This window comes from Gallus gallus, chromosome 4 (genome assembly GCF_016699485.2).
Source record: "Gallus gallus isolate bGalGal1 chromosome 4, bGalGal1.mat.broiler.GRCg7b, whole genome shotgun sequence".
NCBI classification, from domain to species: Eukaryota; Metazoa; Chordata; class Aves; order Galliformes; family Phasianidae; genus Gallus; species Gallus gallus.
The window spans coordinates 21551013-21571757 of record NC_052535.1 but is presented as its reverse complement, the minus strand read 5'-3'; the positions used below and the strand labels follow the sequence as shown (position 1 = coordinate 21571757).

General features: G+C 37.7%; 1 protein-coding gene across 12 annotated transcripts in view; it reads right to left on the bottom strand.

The window, feature by feature from the left end:
• RAPGEF2 (Rap guanine nucleotide exchange factor 2) overlaps positions 1–20745 on the bottom strand; it is a 174424-nt gene that overhangs the window by 106244 nt on the left and 47435 nt on the right. For all 12 annotated transcript variants that reach the window (XM_046940691.1, XM_046940692.1, XM_004940909.5 and 9 more), the window contains 2 exons: positions 14907–14977; positions 10079–10135 (listed from right to left, as the gene is read on the bottom strand). In XM_046940691.1, coding sequence (XP_046796647.1) covers positions 10079–10135; positions 14907–14944 — 95 coding nt within the window. In that variant the 5' untranslated portion in view covers positions 14945–14977. The remainder of the gene's footprint in view (positions 1–10078; positions 10136–14906; positions 14978–20745) is intronic.

Here is a 20745-nt window from a genome sequence, read left to right as displayed (position 1 = left end):
CATCTCAGGTGACAAGTTCTATGAACCACTCCTAAGCAAAGTCAAATATGAAATTCAATGATGAAATGTAATGTAAACTCCACTAATTATCTAATTCTGCAAGTATGCAAGTATCATAGCAAGTCATAGAAGATAACTGCCTCCAATGTAGCAGTACCTTGTTCCATATCAATTCACAGCCAACCAGTTAATTTATCAGAAAAAAAGAAAAACAGGCATGAAAGCTCTCTGGAAGGCAGTGTTTTGTTGCTGAATTCATGTGTCCTGCCATCAAACACATCAGTCCAAAAAAATCAATATTGCTCATAGATGACCAGATTAATGCTGAGAAAACCACCACTCCAAAGAGACGGTCATTCTCAAAAGCATAAATATGCACCTAGGTTAAGTCACACCTTCAAACACACATTCCCTCACAGAAGTTCTAAGTTGGCAGATAGATAGCCAGCACTGCTGCTGTCAACAGTGTGCAGGCTGGTTCGGCCCAGTTCCATGACTAGTGGGGCAGAGGGACTTCACAAAATCTGTACCTCCGGAAAGAAGAAACAGAGGACCCTAAAATAATTGAAAACACAGTGGCAATGATCTGAGGAGAAACAAACCCTAAGCAAACTCTTTTTCTAGACAGTGCTATTACACAATGTACTTTTTTTTTTCATTTTCAATGTCCTATGCTTTACAAAACACTATTCAAACCTAAGGTGGCTTTCAATCAACTTCCCATGTTTTCTGTACAACAGCTGACACTTGATTAACAATATAGTCCTACACTTCTCAGGATTTTCCTGCCTGCAAGCAACTACAGGGGAAACTATAAAGGAAATGATGGTACAAGCAATTTATCCTGCAGGGAATCAGAACAAAAATCAACCCAAAGCTCAAATCCAAAGGGGCAATGAGAAGACAAAATTAATGCACACAGTCATTTCGTCCTAGCTTTTTAAAAGTCAACAAGAACCCTCCAGTGAGACCTCGGGGAGTCCCATCTAAGATTTACAGAATCACCAGAACTATGGGCAACATCCCAGTCACACTAGAATTATCAGTTGTGTTACCACTTGCACACTAGGACTAAACTACTGCTCACACATCTACAACCACTGAAAGCACTCAACTGCAGTGTGGAGGAAAGTCTAGAACTCAAAAGCAAGAAATCACCTACCAGAAGACAGGATTTTTCTTCTATGAAGAGAACAAAAGGATTCAGCTACCAAAACTTAATGTTCTTTCTTTGAAAACCAGACACTCACAAGCCCATGGGGCCAGACAGATTGCGCACTAGACTGCTGAAAGAGTTGGTGAATGTGGTTGCCAAGCCACTCTCCATCTTTCCTCAACAGTCCTAGCTAACCAGTGATGTCCTAGTGGACTGGAAACTGGCAAATGTGACACTCATTTTCAAAAAGGGCCGGAAAGACAATCCCGGCAGCTACAGACCTATCAGATTCACCTTGGTGCAAGGGAAGGTTATGGAATGGATAATCTCATGAGCCATCATGGATCAATTAAAGGTCAACCAGGAGATCAGGCCCATTCAGCATGGGTCTTATGAATGATAGATCCTGTTTGACAAATCTGATTTTGTTCTATGACAAAGTGACCCACTTAGTGATGAAAGGTAAGGCTGTTGACGTGGTCTACCTAAATTTCAGTAAAGCTTTTGACACTGCCCCCCACAACATTCTCGTGGAGAAGCTGGCTGCCCATGGTTTGGATGGGCATACACTCTGCCAGGTGAAACACTGGTTAGATGGCCAGGCCCAAAGAGCTGTTGTCAGTGGAATTAAATCCAGTTGGCAGCCAGTCACGAGTGGTGTCACCCAGGGCTCGGTACTGGGGACACTCCTATTCAACATCTTTACTAATGATATTGATGAGGGAATCGAGCATACACTCAGTAAGTTTGGAGATGACACCAAGTTGGGAGGGAGTGTTGATCTGCCAGAAGGGAGAAAGCACTACAGAAAGACCTGGATAGACTGGATCAATGGGCCAAGGAAAACTGTATGAGTTTCAATAGGGCCAAGTGTCAGGTCCTGCATTTTCGTCACAACCACCCCAGGCAACCCTACAGGCTTGGGGAGGAGTGGCTGGAAAGCTGCCTGATGGAAAGGAACCTTGGTGTACTGATGGACAGTCAGCTGAATATGAGCCAGCAGTGTGCCCAGGTGGCCAAGAAGGCCAATGGCATCCTGGCTCGTATCAGGAATGGTGTGGAAAGCAGGACTAGGGAATTCATCCTGCCCCTGTACTCAGCACTGGTGACACCTCACCTCAAGTACTGTGTTCAGTTTTGGGTACCACAAAACAGAAAGCACATTGAGGTGCTGGAGCAAGTCCAAAGAAAGGCAACAAGACTTGTGAAGGGCTTGGAGAGTATGCCCTATGAGGAGCGACTAAAGGAACTGAAGCTGTTTAGTCTGGGGAAGAGGAGGCTGAGAGGAGACCTTATTGCTCTTCAAATACCTGAAAAGTGACTGCAGCGAGAGTGGGGTTGATCTCTTCTCACTAGTGACAGGACAAGGGGAAATGGCCTCCAGTTGTGCCAGGAGAGATTTAGGTTGGATATCAGGAACAGCTTCTTTACAGAAGGGGTTGTTAAGCACTAGGGTAGGCTCCCCAGGGAGGTGGTTGAGTCACCATCCCTGAATGTGTTTAAAATCCGTTTGGAAGTGGTGCTCAGGGACATGATTAATGAAGGGTTGTTAGGATAGTATGGTTAGGTTGCAGTTGGACTTAATGATCTTTAAGGTCTTCTCCAACATGAGCATTCCATGATTTTATGATTCTAAATTCTATGATATACCAATACATTTTTTTTGAATACTCAAATTCTAGCAGTAACCTGAAAATGGTGCAAAACAAAGCTAGTAACAAAATAGTTGCCAATATGAAGAGTTCATTCCTATTCTCTACTGAAGTTAGTTGTAGAAAATTTAAATCAAGCTACTTTAAACTGAATTCTAACATCACAGCCCTGGTGAGAGTAGAGGATTTCCTGAGGAACCTATATTTAATTTCCCAGAATGAAAAGGAGCATTATTTACAGGAATTCAGGAGCTAGAAAAGGAAATCCAGAGGCCAGTTTGTATTATCTTTCCATTACATTTCCCTCCTCAGCTTCCTTGACATATTCCTTTTAACGCAACTATAGTCTGAAGCCAAACAGCACTTAGCAACTATCACAGTGACAGATACTGCCATGTAAATTCATAGTTGTTACTCAAAGTGTTCTGTTTGAACAGTTCAGGTACACAATTATTGAGGTCTTTGAAGGCCTCGAAATGCTGTCATACCACTGGTGAGGTTGGAAAGTATTTTAAGACTTTGTCTTCACATTTTTCTAGCATACGACTGTTGTTTGAGACATCAGAGGTACTTCAAGTTTAAGAAGTGCTTATAATGCACCACAGTGCTAATCTCTAAAAAATTCGTAGGCGCTCTCAGCCTCTAGCACTTGTAACAAGTTCTTTCTGCTTTCATCTAATTATTCTACTTGAAACTCCAGATTATTTCCCAGACTCCCAACTAGCTAGTTCTCAACAATGAAGGTTTTTTCCTAATTGTATGTATTTTTATTAAAAACAATCTGTACCACTTGTACACCAGGCTTGAAACTACAAACCTGGATCAACATTAACAGGATATAAAAAAAAGGCATGCACACAAAGTACGTGCTCCACTTGCAGTAATTCTAAAGGACATTATTCTAAGCCGAAGAATTCCTCCAATGTTAACTTTCAGATTTTTCTGATCACAATATACTGAAAAACATTCCAAAGTACTGATATAAAATGAAGATTCAACTCAACCTGCTGAAAGACTCAATAAATACCAATAGCCAGACTCTCCTAGGAAATCCTTCACTACCCTAACAAAACCTGATGTGTGACTTATTTAAAATTTCTTTAGTAATAGCTAAATTTTAGGGCCATAGCAATCCATTTAGGTCTCCTGAAGTTGCGATGTAGCATGCTAGAAGCTCTGTAACAGATCATATTCGGTTTATGCCTACTTGTGTACATGGTTTCACTAGGACCATGAATGTCATACATAAGTATAGGTCTTTAGTGATGACTACTGTCAAACATACTTCACTTCTGTCAAAAGAGAACTTCAGTGGTAACGTTCAGCATCTGGACTTGAAAGCACGTGTTAAATACAAGTCTTTGCTTCTTTGACTACATCACATTCCTCAGCTAACCCCTTTAAAAGAGCAAGAAAAGTTAAGCGGCTTTCAGTGGAAGCAAGCATGGAAACTGATTCCATACAATTACCACTTCTATTCCTTATACAGCACGTCGTTATCCTGAGCACCAGAACATGTGTCCTCCCTTCAACACTGGATATTCAATCTAGGATCCAGCAACACCAGAAGGACCACTAAATCAAAAACAGCAGCACCCAAAGTTATTTTCTGATTCAGAAGTATGCTTCTGTCTTTTTCTTTGAAAAAAAAAAAAAAAAAAAAACACCATGAAATTGGTAAGATCATTTCCTTGCTATGGAATATCTACTTTGAATTATTCTCTTTATGGATCATTAAAATTTAAACCACTAGAGGATTCAAGACTTGTATTTAAACAGTATATGGCAGTACTCCTAGAGCTATGATTTATGTAGTTATTTTGATAAAAGAAATGATATCTCAAGCCAAGATGTAACTAGCACATCATATTTTTATGATTTCATACTCAGTATGAAAGCTGAATGTATTTCAGAATGTAAACACAGTAATTCAGAAGAGATACTGTTCATAATCCCAAGAACCCACTTGAGGAACAAAGGAAATTTGACTTGTCAGAACTGGGACCTTCTTCAGGCATTTAAGTGCTACATAAAAAGAAATTAGGAAGAACATTGTTCTGCAGGCTTATGCTCCATAGGATATTGTTTCAACAGATTAGTCTGTCTGCTTCTCTTTGCTCATTTGGACTATTGTTTGTATGCTGAAAGCTATATGTAGTGAAGCATTTGTTTAATTTAGTAACTTCTGCTGCCATTAGACATTGGCCCTGGAGTGGTTTGGGACATGAAACATGTCTTCAAGTCTAACAGTCTACCTGAACATCTCCTTGCCCATAGGGCCTGCCCACTAGCACTTTTTCATTGCAGTACCCAAGATAATCAGAAAATCATTTACTCTTTGTCAGCACTGCCTATACTTCCTTAATAAGCTAGCTAAAGAGTTATCTGCTATCTGTCATGTTATTTTAGATATGCTTAATGACATTAAGATGTATATCCCAAATACAGAAGTAAAACAGCTTTGGTACTGAACACATCAGCTCCACAACATTTCTAAATATACTTTTTTTAAAATGAGCATATTAAAGCTATGTTTATCCCTACTCCTTATCTTTACCCTAAACATTAGAAAAATGCAAAACATATCCAGAGACACGTTAACTAAAATTAGAGCTAATTTTTACTGAATAAGCATCTTAAAGTGAATATTTCAACTCATATAAAATGTTATCTTTTATTAATGGACACTAGATGAAAACTGGATTCTTGTCTCATGGTAGCTAGAGTGGGAAACAAAGAATAAATGAAGCATTCAGTCACAGGAAACAATTCCTCAGTGTATAGGAAAACAAATAATGAGGAACATGGCTTTCTTTAGAATACTTCATTTATTTGTAATCTTTGTTTTTATTTTATTTTATTTTTCTAAATAAAGTATCAGTAAAATGAAACAAAATTCAGTCAAATTAGATATTACTGTAGTGTCATTAGCAAGTGTCAATTCCATAGAGTTAGCTGATTAAACAGGCAGCCACTAAATACATCAAGCACCTGTGTATATATGCTATTTAATTGGTATATTGTCATTGCAGTCTTGGTACCGAAGTCATACAGTGAATTAGCCCTTCATAACAGAGAAGAGAAACTCAGTACAAAAAAATTATAGTCTCTTAAATCATAGGGAAAATGATGACAGCAGCATTAAATAGTATGATCTTGTATCCAGAACATTTTGTGGTCATTCTAGCCAGACAATCCTTCTTTTGAATTTTATGTTTACAATATTAAAAAAAAACACCTCAAGGTTCTTAATCTCTAAAGTTCAGCAAAAATAAAAACTCAATAGCCTTTAGTAAAACATACAGTATGGAAGCTGAAAATCAAAGTCTCTTCAAAAAACCTTAGTTTAGTCTTAATGAAGGCTCAAAAATCAGGTCAAACATCAACCAATTCAGAACTGACTATGCAAAGCCAACAGACTAACATCGATCCCTGGCAATATTAAGATCATGTATAGTACATACAAGCACACCTCTGTAACACAAACATATGCGTCAACAGAATTTCAGTGAGGTGGTCTCCACCAAGCTGTTCTAATTAAAGATCATGTACCAGTAACTAAAGAACAAGCTTTTAGCTCATCTTTCCATACTTCATTGCACAATTAAGCTAGGCTCTGCACAGTTGTACAGTCACTTTGGTATTTTCTGGCTCATCATTTTTTTTGTAGAACTGGAAGACTGGGAACCTTAAAGAATCCTAACAGATCCATTCCTCACATGACCCTGAACAGAACATTGGGGTCATAATTACATAGACCGCCAGCTGCAAAGAAAATTGCAGTTTAGCAGTTTGGCTAGAACATACCTAGGCACTTTACAAACTGTGTCCAAAGTCCTCCCTCATGTGTGTGCCATGCCTGAGCCATGCTGAGGAAGCTCTGTCAGGTGCCCATCAGTCACTGCTAAGAGCACAAAAACATGCTGTGCTACATAAAGCATGGCAATTCAGAAACACGAAGAGTTTTATTATTGAGTGACTTCAGGTCATCAAAAATTAAATGTTTTTTTTTTTTTTTTTTGCCTGTCAGATATCTTTAGGGAAGAAAATAAGTGAAGCTTAAAGACATACAAGTCTTTCTTAGAAAGAAGGAGTAAGCCAAACAACACTCATCTAGATAAAGAGTGTCTATGCTATGGCATTCAGTCAGTCAGTCTAGTCCTCCTGTAATATATACTAGAAAATTTTGCACAATTTCAAAACACATCTTTAGGTATAGCAATGATTTTGTTTCATCTAAAACAGAATTTTATTACAAGCTATTTTTCAAATGGTCATGATTTTTAATTATAACACTAAATTGCAGGAACACGAAAATTGTCATGGAGGATTTGTGAGGATGCTCAAGCAAACGAGATACTGACAAATACATACAGAAATACGGAACAGCACAACTGAAAACCAAATCCAGCCACTGTATGACTAACCAGAGAGAAAAAAACGGTGCTTATCCTGGTAGAAGCAGGTTCATTAGAAGCTTAATGCAAAACACTTATTGCCAAAGATTCCTCTCTACTGTCATAGCAAACATTTCAATTTTAATCCCCCAAAAATGTGTTTAACTGTCAACAGGTATAAGGCATTATCTACAAATTTGATAAAATCCTGGTTTCCAGAGTATTAATTACAATCTTACTTAAGGAAGTGACAGGTGAGGCTATTATGCAGCTTTGAAACAACTTTTTTCTTCCAACTATATATAATGTGTGAGGTGGCCCAACTATTTTTTAAATGGATCTTTAAGTAGATTTGAATAAAGAAAGCAGGTAAGAAAGCCAGGTATGAGTGTCAAGTAAAATCTCAGTTCTGAAATTTTGCCTTGAAAGTCCTTTTATCATTAACTTCCAATCAAATGAAAGTAGCAGAATGACTGGCAAATGGAGAATAAGTCGAGCTGAACTGCCACTTTTAATAACCCAGTTTCCATTTAAACAGTGATATGGCCGTAGGGTTTGAGAATTTGTCACTAACATGCACTCCCACTGATAGTAAAGTAAATGCAGATAAGCCAATTTTAAACAATGTACTTTGTTTTATCCCTTTGGCCATTTAAAAAAAAAGAAAAAAAAAAGGAGGATAAAAAGTTAACTGTATTTATACTGAATGTGGATAATTATTTTCAGCATTCCATATATGCAACACAAATTTACCTTTCTATAAATGCAGCTGACAACAAAAACAGAATTTCAACAATGAATAAAATTGGATCAAATAAACAGTGCAACAGTATTAGTTTTAATGCACTTAGGGATAAGGCTTTAGCTTCTTCTCACTGAGACATTAAGTTGTGCCTCGGGGAGGTCACACACACGGGTAAATTAACAGCTGCAACAATTGCAGCTATTTTAATAGATTTTTCTAATGAATGCAGAAGAGTAGCACCCAATTTCAAAATTTAATGCAGATTTTAATTGCTGAGGAAAAAAAAAAGTTATCAGATTTCAAATTTAATCAAGGAAAGCAAAAACAACAACAAACTTAGCCTCCATGACCAAAATAAGAATTCTGAGTAAAGAGTTCCGGCCTGTTCAATGCAAATGACCAGGCTGTGTGTTCCAAGTCCATTTCCTAAAGCTTACAGCCAAGTACATTGACTCTAACATCTACCATATCATATTGCTCATCTCCTGCAGTACTCCAAGAATTTTTCGAAAGGTGTGCATTATAAAATCGGAATTCTGCTTAGAAGAACATATCTGCCTATATGCATATTGAATTTATTAAGCTAAAACGTATTCCACCATGTTTATTATGCTAAAAAAAAATACTGAAACTTGATTGAAATTTCCAAGTAATTTTCCCTACTAAATAGATCTCAAATTGCCCATTAAAATAAAATACAGAACAACTTAGATGACACTAGATGACACACAACTTCAACACATTGAAGAACTCTGATAAAATCTTTCAGTCTTATCAGTCAGGCTTAGACAATTAAACAAAAAAATCAGTGATGTGAAATGCTAGAGAGTAAGCATGCTTTGCATCAGCATCTATACCCAGAAACTGCAAAACTGCCAGTTAAGTCTACTGAATAAATCATGGGGAAACAAATGTCAAGAAGTGAGTAAATAGGAATGACAGGCAAAAAAAAAAAAAAAAAAAAAAAACAAAGTGAAGAAGTCACACAAAAGCAGTGATAAGGTAAATCAGTGCAAAAGAATGGCAAAAAGCATTTTGAGTTATCCCAGATTTCATGGTTTCGTTTGCAGGTTATATTTTCTTAGACATATACTCCCTTGTTACTTTTGCCTGCTTTGATGTAAGTAGCTGCTCTGATTAATCACATAATTCAAATTTAAACCAACACTTAGAATTAGCCAAGACACTGAGTCTAAACATTTCACAACACATAACAGACACAAAACCCAACTACCTATACAAGGACAAAGCAACCAGTACAACAGTCTCTACCAAATTAATTTGTAAAATTAATTACAAAGATTATATTGGTCTGATCACAGAATAATTTACCCACCAATGGATTCTGACCTTGAGCATTTTCCATACATAACCAATTAATGTGTTTCAGTTGACATTAACTCAACCTTGCAGAACAGCTATGGCTCAGCATTAGAACTTGTTCAGTCAACTTTACTTCACAGTGGTCAATGTAGGAAAAAAATACATATGCATAAGAGAAGGCATACAGGTATATTTCTTTGCATGCATGAATGTTCAAAAGATATCAGAAAAAACAGCAAATCATTTAGAGCCTAGATTAGCTACGCTGAGTCAAAATCTGATACAATTATTGTTTCAGTAAGCTGCTTGTGTAAATAAAGAAACTGCAGCTCTCAGATGTACACCGTAAATCGGATATGACATTAGATCGCATCCCTGCTAATTATAAACCATGTTAGAGTTATTGATTTGGCATCTCTGGCACAAGAAGCTAGTCACTACTACCACAACAAAACTGATGTGAAAACAAATGACATCCTATCCTAATAAAATGGCATCCCATATCCCTTAATTCTATATAATCTCACTGGTTACAACATATGGTTACAACAATTAATGTAATATATTTAACCAAGCAAGAGTCAGTATTAACTCTCTCCCTATTACAAGTAAAATTCTAAACTGTTTGATCAAAATGAAGTGGCCTATTTATGTTTACAAACTCTAATCTGGGTGAAGGAGCTGGCATTAAACACTGTCCTTAACGTGCTCTAGAATGAATATAGAATGTGAATAGAGTATAATATATACTAATTATATATAATATAATTAGAACTAACATCATATGAAAAGAAGAAACACTTACTAGTACAGAACTTCATTTGCTTCATGCCTTTCATATCGAACAGTTTCACACATCAGCCTGAAAGAGAGAAGTCATTTTTAATTACGATTTATATCAGCATCACAGGACTTCACTTTCTGAAATTAGTCAGCATTTTCATATTTGCCTCCAGCCCTTACAGAAGCTAACCATCAATTTAAAGCTAAGCCGATCTTTAGTTTAAGAAAGTAAGTTGTTATTAAGTCTATGCATTAAAGTTATTACTTTATCCAAGATCAGATCTGACTTAGGACATGACACATAATTGCTGCCATGAAAAAAAAAATCTGTAAAATGATGGTGATCTTGTTCTACAAGGTTATTTGATAAAAGTAAGTTGCTTTATAAAGAAATAATTCAGAATTTTAGTAGTTGGTAGAAATTTACCAATACAGAACACCCAGAGATACCATAATATAAAAACTGTTCGGGTTTTTTTGTTCTTTGTTTTGTTTTTGTTGCTTGTTTGTTTAACTGAAAATCACATTTCTCATTTTTGTCTAGGAAATAATATGAAAATGTATACTGCATGGTAAATCACTGCTTCTCATTTCGCCAGAATTCAGCAACTTAACTTAAAAATTACCAGGAGATTTTAAAGCTGAAATCCCAGAGGACTCAACATGAAGAGAATTTCCTGCAGGAAAATCCCGTCTAGAAAGGAGGATTAAAACACTTCTACCACATTTGTCAGGCAGAGTGAACATGTAACAGACAGCAACTATAACAGAACTTAACATATTAGGAAATACAGTGTTAACTTTGTGGAGAGGGGAGGGACAGAAATAAACATACCATTTCTGTCTATTGTCTGAAGGAAATGGGTTCAGCAAATCATTGCAGGTGGGAAGGAAATAAAACCCACCACCTCCCTTGAACATCCTGGGCACTGAAATAAACTACAAACACCCAGATGGTTTGACAAATCATATAGAGATTTGCTTAAGAGGCTCATGTGAATAGTCAAATGAGGGACTATATTTAGATTTAGGAAAAAAAATTCTCATTCCTTAAGAACTTCAGTGTACCAATGACCAGCTACTATGCATAGCTTATGGCTTCTTGTTCAGGCAAGAAGTCTCAAAGAAGTTGATCTGAAGCTTTGAAGAGTTGTTCTGGGTTTGGTGAGACATTTGAAAACTCCTTATATCATTTCTCCTAACTTCTTAATTTCTTCATTTCAATAGCCAGTAGATTACTAGAAGTTACCTTCACCCTCATCTCCTTCAAGATTTTACTCATTAGATGTGCTCAGTAAGAAATAATGTTTTTTCTGTCCATAAATGGCAGGCTTAGAGAGGTACCTTGACATTCAAACTTTTCATAGAGAAAAATTGAGAACTTCATTCTGTTTGCTTAAAATTTCAGTTTTGTTATTATGACCCTTCACCCAGAGATCTTTGATAACTTTACTTATTTATAAACAGTGCATAAATTGTTTGCAAGTCTTGTGTACTGTATAAAAATTCCTGCTAAAGAAAACAACTTCTGTCTTCCTTGCACAGCAAGAAGCTTCTAAACCACAGGGCTTCCTCTTCTTCAAACACCAGTTCCCACCCTAGAATGAAGTCTTTGCCGAAACCATACAGACACCAAATTGCTACTGTCTGCTTCCACCACTGGGTCTGTCACTTTCTCTCTTGGGTCCTCTGCTTTGAGAGGGACAGTAAGAACAGATATGAGATTAGTGGTGATAAGATATCAGAAGAAAATAAATGGAAAATCATTGCTAGCTATCAGATTTTAAAATGAGAATACTGCTTAAGGAATATGCTAACTACTGGTCTGAAAAGATTGTGGGCAACAGGCCATTCAAGAGTAGGAGTTACAGGAAACAGAATCCCTTTAACAAGCAAGTTTTGTTCCCATATGAATTTGAAGGAAAGGAAGTACATTCTTGACAAAGTTATGCAAGTTCATGACTGGCTTTCTTGAGTTTCACAGCCCTTTGGCACCATTATTATGATGGCAACGCAGAAGGTAGACAAGTGCTTAAATTCTTGTGCTAAACTGAAATAATTAGAAGTTACAGTTAGAGAATATTAAAACCTAGACTATTTCCTCAAATATTTAAAAAATGTACTTAGATCTTGTCAATACTGCGGTTTAATTTTCACTCAAATGTGTTCTAGCCCAATTCCTGAACATACTTAATACATCCAAGATGAGATCATCAGAAAACTATAAGCAAGCTATTCGCTACTGAAGGCTATATTTAACACCAATGTTTTAATGCATCTCAAGTCTGTGTTATTCCACAGCTGCAATAAATGACGTATCTTAAAGTATGCTATAAAAGTTTTTTGTCCCACATCTGCAGAGATTCCAGCCTTTGCCATGTATGGAACTATAAACAGAAGCTCTCTTCTAGGAGTGTACTGTGCTGGGAGAGCTAGCTCAAGTTCCACACATTCCTAAGCAAGAACCTCATTCGGCACAGGAAGCCAAAAAGCACAAATCAACATACCATGCAACCATATGTGAACACTTTGATCTCTATAAACAAGTTAACATCACTTCAACTCTAGGCCTGCAAAACTTGGTATTCTAAAAGACTTGCATATAATAGCAAAACACAAAAAACTTTACTGAATGTGATTGTGGAATGCTTCCAAAGTAGAAGTAATTACACATCTACTTGGAAGTCAGCATTCACATTACAAGATGCAGATTGGGAGAAAGAAAATCCCACTTCTATTTCCTCACAATTACAGAACACTGGCTTGGGAATGCAGACTCTGACAGAATGATGAAGAAGGAAACCAGAAATTATAACAGCATTAATCAGTTCAAAGTTGCTTCAGCATCTTCAGGTGTGGCAAATGTTGGCAAGCCTCATGATGCAATACAAAGATCTTAACCTCTGTCCTCACAAAACATACAGGAGATATGCTGGTCACTTTTTTTTTTTTTTTTTTTTTTAACTTCTATCAGCTGCAAACTGATGTTGTTTGTGTGAAGGCAACTGGAATAATGGCTTAAAAACAAATAAACAAGTCTTTTAAAAATATAAAGTTTATCTGGAATTTTTTATTACTTTATTAAGATGCTTTATCTGGCAAAGAAATCCAGTTACATTTATTAGTAGTTTATGACAAAGTATCATTTGCATAGCACAACTTGCCTAAAAGTTCAGCACAAAAGCAAGCACAAACTGAAATAGAACCCAAGTAACAAGCTTTTGTGATTATTACACTACAGAAATGGTTTGGACTACATATTGACTTTTGTTCAGGACTGGAACCTGTACACCGTATGTAAAGCATTTACTTCCAGCCTGAAAGTTTAAAAAAGGAAAACAAGAAAAACATACCCATAATGTAAACCAAAAGGAGCATGTAGGTATATAAACAATAACGCCTACAAGAAGAAATTGTTAAGACAATTAAAAAAAAAATGGAATAAATATATGCAGCAAGCTTTTGAATGCAAGGTACGGTACGCAACAGTCATGTATAGTTAATAAACATTCTATTCAATTATTTTATTAGCGCATTAATATATGTTATTTTAATACCTTAAATATTTCAGAAATAATGAAATGAAATTGATTATATAATTTAAAAAGCTGTTACTTCAACTATGGCTTATAACTTCAAATCTTCATTTCTTTTCTTGAGAGTTTAAGTTTCTTCTAGGAAAAGCTATTAATTTTATGGCCAAAGACAGAAAGCAGTATTTTTATACTTGTTTTAATCAAACAATTTCTAAGTATCATTGCTGCATTTGTCATCATGACATGCATTCATGCAATACCTTACTGTAAAGTATACAACTTTACATTTAATCTTCAATGAAAACAAAAAGATTGTTAAATGCTTTCCTTTAAACAAGTAACAATGAAGTAAATAAGTAAGAATGAATGATCTAAATTGTGTGTCATATGTGAAATAGAGAAAAAAGTGTAAGAACCATTCCTAGAGCAGTAGGAAAATTCAGTTTTCTGGTAACAGGCAAACCAAAGCAAATTGCACTTGTCTTCAGCCCAGTTCTACTCTTTCCATTCCAAGGAGAAGACTAGCCTCCTTACTCTGCAATACCTCTCCCCTTACACCCTTCAAGAAATATCATCTCTCTCCTCCATTTGCATCTCTGTTGGTAATTTTCCAGTATGAAATCTCATTAAGAAACAAGGATAACCACAGCAGCAAGTCTGTCAAAAAAACTACGTAGAGCACATGCCTCCAGTCCAAATTGTTCGTTGTCCAGACACTCGAGATAAGATCTGGAGACTGAAGTACATAATGGATTTCAGTAGACCTTTTTATTATTCAGTGGAGAGCAGAGAAGAGGGAGTAGCACAACACTCCATGCTCAAAAGCAGGTCAAAATTATTTCTAATTGGCCTTCCTGAATGCGTTCAGGGCTGGGCTCATACCCAGGATATAAGTAGTTTCAGACAGAAGAGTTCAAAACATAGACAAATCTATAATTAGCTGAAAACGTTCAAGTAGAAACACTATAACTTTCTTGGCAATATTTAACTTTGATGATACCTCTTCCTATGCAAGTTCAACACTTGTGTAAAAAAAAAAGTGATAGAAGTTATGAACTCCTTCAGATAAAGCATTAAACTCTGTCTTAATAAAATATATGCATAATAAAAATGTTGGCCGCAACACTTCTTCAGCAACAAATTTCTTAGCCTTTTTTTGATGCGAGGTGAAACACAAGTGACACTTAAAAGTATAACTTCTATGCTTTGTATGAAAAACAGATGATTATGATGTCAGTAAGAAAAGCAGTTTTGTACAAAATTTTGTAAACCTTTTCTCCGCGCACAAACAGTAGTATTTATACAGCATCATACCTTAGCTGATGTTCTCTCAGATTAGACAAGGCTTCCATTCCATGTAAATATGAATACACAATCTCCAAATCCTACAAACATATGGAAAACACAATTAGGATTCTCAATTTGGTACAAGCTGAGAAAATACTGCTTTTATAATTCATCCAGAGCTCGCCTATTCCAGGCCACAGGAATATTGGAAATAACATGTTTAGAGGCAACTAAGGGCAAGCTTCATAAAAACCTTTGATTCCCCTTTGGAAACTAACACAGTAAAGTTTCATAACATGGCCACAATGTAAAATTTAAACGCACAAAATCTTTATGCTTTTGCTGTTATTCCTTATAGTCAGTAAGGAAGTGTGGTCCAGAATACTATGGAGTTGCTTTGCAACCGTCCTGCTTCTCAGTGTCAGCACACTGAAAACCCTTCGCTTATTCCATTAAAGGAATCTCACAGGAAAAATAGTCCTTCCATTTGCAGTGAAAAGAAGGTACAAAACAGTGAGCCAAAATTACTCAATGTAAATAAAGGTTTATAAAATATCCCCAAATGGAAAATAAACCATGAGCTTAAGTGAGAAAAAAGGTGAAGTAAACAGAAAATTATTCTTAAAAAAAAAAAACACTCATAAACAAGAAGCTAGTTACACGATGAAGTTTAAATTCAACCTATAGTTAACCATCATGGACCTCTGACAACAAGCACAAAAACCAACACCCAGTACTAAAGCTTCTAAAGATACAGCTGTGGAAATGCTAACATCAGTCTAAAAGCTCTGCTAATGTTATACTTTCACAGCACCTCAGAAAATTTCAGTTTGACCCACAATCTCCAGGATAATTTAGAATCATAGAATGGCCTGGGTTGAAGAGGACCACAATGATCATCTAGCTTCAATCCCCCCTGCTATGTGCAGGGTCGCCAACCACTAGACCAGGCTGCCCAGAGCCACATCCAGCCTGGCCTTGAATGCCTCCAGGGATGGGGCATCCACAACCTCCTTGGGCAAGCTGTTCCAGTGTGTCACCAACCTCTGTGTGAAAAACTTCCTCCTAATATCTAACCTAAGCCTCTGTCTCAGTTTAAAACCATTCTCCCTTGTTCTATCACTGTCCACCCTCATAAACAGCCATTCCCCTTCTCCCCAGAGCCTTCTCTTCCCCAAGCTAAACAAGCCAAGTTCCCTCAACCTTTCTTCATAGGAGAGGTGCTCCAGCCCTCTGATCATCTTAGTGGCCCTCTTCTGGACCCTCTTCGAGAGCTCCACATCATTCCTGTACTGGAGGCCTCAGGCCTGGACACAGTACTCCAGATGGGGCCTCACAAGAGCTGAGTAGAGGGGAACGATCACCTCCCTCTCCCTGCTGGCCACCCCCTTTTTTAATGCAGCCCAGAACACAGTTGGCCTTCCGGGCTGCAAGCATACACTGCTGGCTCACGTCCAGCTTCTCCTCCACCAAGACCCCCAAGTGCTTCTCAAGTGCAGCACCCTGCACTTGGCTTTATTGAATCTCATTAGGTTCACATGAGCCCACTTCACCAGCCTGTCCAGGTCCCTCTAGATAGCTTCCCTTCATTCCAATGTATCAACTGCACCACTCAGCTTGGTGTCATCTGCAAACTTGCTGAGGGTGCACTCGATGCCATCGTCTGTATTGTTGGTAAAAATGTTGAAGAGCACCGGTCCCAAGACCGACGCCTTAGAATAATTAATAATTATTATAATGATTATAATTATAATTATAATTAAGTATTAATTAATATTAATAATCTTTAATAATTATTAAATTGATGGTTGATAATAATTATTCATTAATAATAATTAATAACTTAACCTTGGCTAGTGGATTTGATACTGTTTCACCATCCATTTTTTTTTTTTAACTTGTTGGCTAAGAGACAACATATTATCTACAATTCATTGTAAATCAAAGTAGTTGCCCACAACCACTATCTGAAGCAGACAGAAAGCTGAGAATGAACTAACACAATTACCATCATAACACATTGTCAGATTATGTTTTCAAGTAATAGTATCTATTAAAGGTATTAACTTTTAAAATATTTAGGGAAATGAGAAAGTGCTGGAAAAACAGGAAATCTTTGTTTAAAATTGAATGTGAAATACAGTTTATAGGTATAATGAAAGAATTTGGTGTTTGGAAAGAGATGGTAATTGGAGAGAGACCTTAGTATTGAAGCCTGAAAGAGAAGTTAAAGTGAGAAAAGTTAACATTATCACAGAATTGTCGGAGTTGGAAGAGACCTCTAGAGATATCTAGTCCAACCTCCTAAGTTGATCTAGTTCAATATATTATTGCAGAAGTGTAATTTTACTTAAATCACACTACAGTTCAGAAAAGATGTGAGGAGGTGCAGTGAGTGGTTGAGACTAAATAAATGTATCTAAAAGAAAGTCTTTCCCCCACACACACTGAAAAAAAAAAAAAGAGTAAATAGTTTGACGAAGTGGAAGAAACACACAAGTCAGAATTTTGATTTTGCTTTTTTCTGGTCCTTCTGTTCCTTGCTCTCTGGAGGCTTTGATCCTCCTGTGAGGAGCAGACGACGCATCAAGGACAAAAAACACTATGTATGGGTTGGAACAGAGGAACCTTGCTCATACAGCTTTGAGAAGAAAATATAGCAGTCACTTGCAGGTTTTTTTCTTTTTCTTTCTATACTAATGAAAGGATGTAAAAGCTCATGTCTGCTGCTCGGGGTAAAGCCTTGGGGTAAAGTTCCTTAGGGGCCTGCACTCACTGTGGGGAGTTGAGAGGAGATCACATTTCTGCATAACTCATCGCCACTGGCAAGAGCCTGGTCAGAAGTCTTTAATTCTGAGCTGCCTGTCACCTGCAGCAGCAAGAGGCAGGCACAGGAGTTCTTCTCTAACCCTTTGCCATCAGGGCTGGCACTGTAGTTTCTCTCGAGTGGCATGGGTTTAACACTCAGGGAATGATTCAAAGACTAACTGAAGAACCACTAGAGACTCTGACTTAAGGGAATCCAGAGATCTCAAGTGGAAGCACGTGGTCAAAAGGGTCTATGCACATCTTGCTTTCTTGTCAAAGCACAGTGGCATTTTCGCACTGCAGCTGATGTGCAGCAGTGCCAGATCAGCTGCTCCTGACAAGTGCTGCAGTCTCTCTCTGGAGGGTGTTCGACAGCAAACAGCTCCCTCTAGCACCACGCGTGAAGCACTGAAATTGGAGTAACTAATTCCACTATCAATCCAGTCACTAAATTCCCCCTAACTGTGCAAGATAAAAACAAAAACAAACAAAAACTCACAGCAGAGCCAGTCAAGAGCACTGACTGTATTTTCATACATGAATAGTAGGTACTCTACTCTCCCATTTAATCTGCAGCATTAACAAGTAGGAAGGCTATTTGAAAATAATCAGTATATTGAGAAGGTATCACTGTTTGTCATCTCCACTTTCTATTTAACTCTGGAAAGCTGTGCTTTGCTTACTTAGCAAACACAGATGTTTAACTGTTGTTTGGACTTCTTAGTTAAAAGTGAGTTAATGGAATGTAAGAGTCCCTCAGAAACATTTGTACCAAGCCTTGTCAAATCCCAAGTGGAGTTAGAATGCTTGAAACAGTGGCAAAATAACAGCCATCTTACCCACCTGCCATCCCCTCCCTTCCCTAAAGCCCTCTCACCTTCACACATACCAGCTTAGGCTGAATGTTTTCAGTTTTGACAGCACAGACAAGCCAGCAGAAAGCTGAGGACTCAAAGTTCTTTGGAAAAAGATTTTGTTTCAAGAAAGACACAACATGTCTTTAAATTTACGCAGAATCATTGAGCAAAACCTTAAAAGCATCAATTAAATTACATATATGCTGCGTGATGTACTTTCTGCTCCTGCAATGAAAGTACTTAAATTACCACACGGGGGCAGCCTGAGCCATCAAAAGTTTTAAGACTGCAATTCTTTACACAGTTCCTCCTCTTATTTTAAAAAGTAATCGATACTTTTAACAGCTTATAAAGTCCTATGTCCCCACTTATAGTCCCCACTGAGAAACAAACAACTTTCCTTTCTAACTTTATCCATAGGAAAAAGATGACTGCAACAGCAATGCAAAGATTGAGCAGATCTTACTACAAGAAATACAGTCTACATAAAGGTCTTGACAATGGTTAGAAAAAAACGTCAATGGAAACTCTAGCAGCAGAGATTATGTTAATGCAGAGAACAAATCAGCAGGTATTTGAAAGCATTTTTCTTATTTAAATACAGAAACAGGCTTAAAGACAGAAAACTAATCTGTACTTCAATTGGTGGTACAGACAAAGTCGTATGCCTAGTTGCTGTATGTGGAGAAGACTGAAATTTAATTCACTGATCTTTCTTAATTTGTTTCAGTGGTATTAGTTGGCTCACGTTAATTTTCTGACCAGGCTATGGAAGAAAACAGGGAGACGTGAGATTTAACACAGCTCAGTTTCATTTAGAACTGTTAAAAAAAAAAAAACATCTGCAGCCCTATCTTAGCTCTCACTTTTAATAAAAATCTACAGATATTTACATACAGATACTGTCAATATGCTTGAAACAAATGCAACAGTTACGCAAGCCAAAACCAAAATGTTGACCCCAAATTCACTCTAGCTTTAAAAATGTTCACTTCAGTGAAGTGACATATACACCTCAAAATTCACTAGTTGTGGCTTAAAAAAAAAGCATGCTACCCTATACATTTTTAACTTTTGCTGGTTTCAGTCTTGCTTCACATTAAGATGTTAAACTACCAACCTAACTCAACTATTCCTACAGTCAAAAGGCAAAACTGCTCCAAGAAATTCATTTTAAATCCAAGGGTAAGAACAAAATACAAGCTAATTCCTCAATTCACCATATCAAGGTTGAGGGGAAAAAAAAAGCACCTGATATCCACCTCAAGCTCAAAACTACCAGTCTACTGACTCTAGGACTGCTACCAAGAGGCTGGCCCTTGCCATATCAACTCATCGCTCAGATTGAGGCAGCGAGGAGCAAACAACAGAAGACACAGACAGAGAGCAGAGGCGGCAGCCTGGGGACAGGTGGCTGCACCCTGCTCACAGCTCCAGGCCCAGGCAGTGCCCCAGCCAAGCAGTTTCAGTGTTGTGAAAATGGGAGCTCCCAGCCAGGAGGCAACCTGTCTGGCTCAGCACTGCTCCACTTGAGATGTTGCCATGACAGAGTTTGGTAGAGCGGCTGGGTACCGCATAGGTGCTAGGGAGATGAAGGTGGAACCTGGCATACTTCTGCTGGCTTATGCGCACTGTAACAGCTAACAGAGAGTGAGTGCTGGTTAGCTTGAAACTGAAACTTTCTTTTCTCTTCAAGTGTTATAATGTCTCCCCCATTAACACCTGAAGTCATATACCAAGGGGAGACTGAAGAATTAAGCTGTAATTGAAACCAACATTGCATCTTTCTTCTCTTCCTTTGTAGCTCTAGGATCCTTTTCCAATGTTTTTCCTTGATCAAGCACCTGAAAGCACCTGACTTTCAGTCATTCACATACCTAATCCAAGCATTTTTTTTTTGCCCCTCTAGCATTCAATTCAGCACCAATCTGCCTTGCTGCCTGTACCAGCTCCAAGGCCAAAGCAGCGCCAGTACTGCCAAAAGAAACAGACTGGATTAGCACAGCCACTCATCAGGTTCAACCAGAAGTGTCCATGCCACAGAAGAGGTTCCTGCTTCCCAGCAGGTCTGTGCACATGAGTTGGTTCCAACAGCCGTGTCACGCTCACCACCAGCAGCTCAGAAGGACGTGCAGGCTTCCTGCCCTCAGAGCCAGCAGCTTCGGAGGGAAGGGCGGGCAGGCAGAGAGGAAGCAACTTGG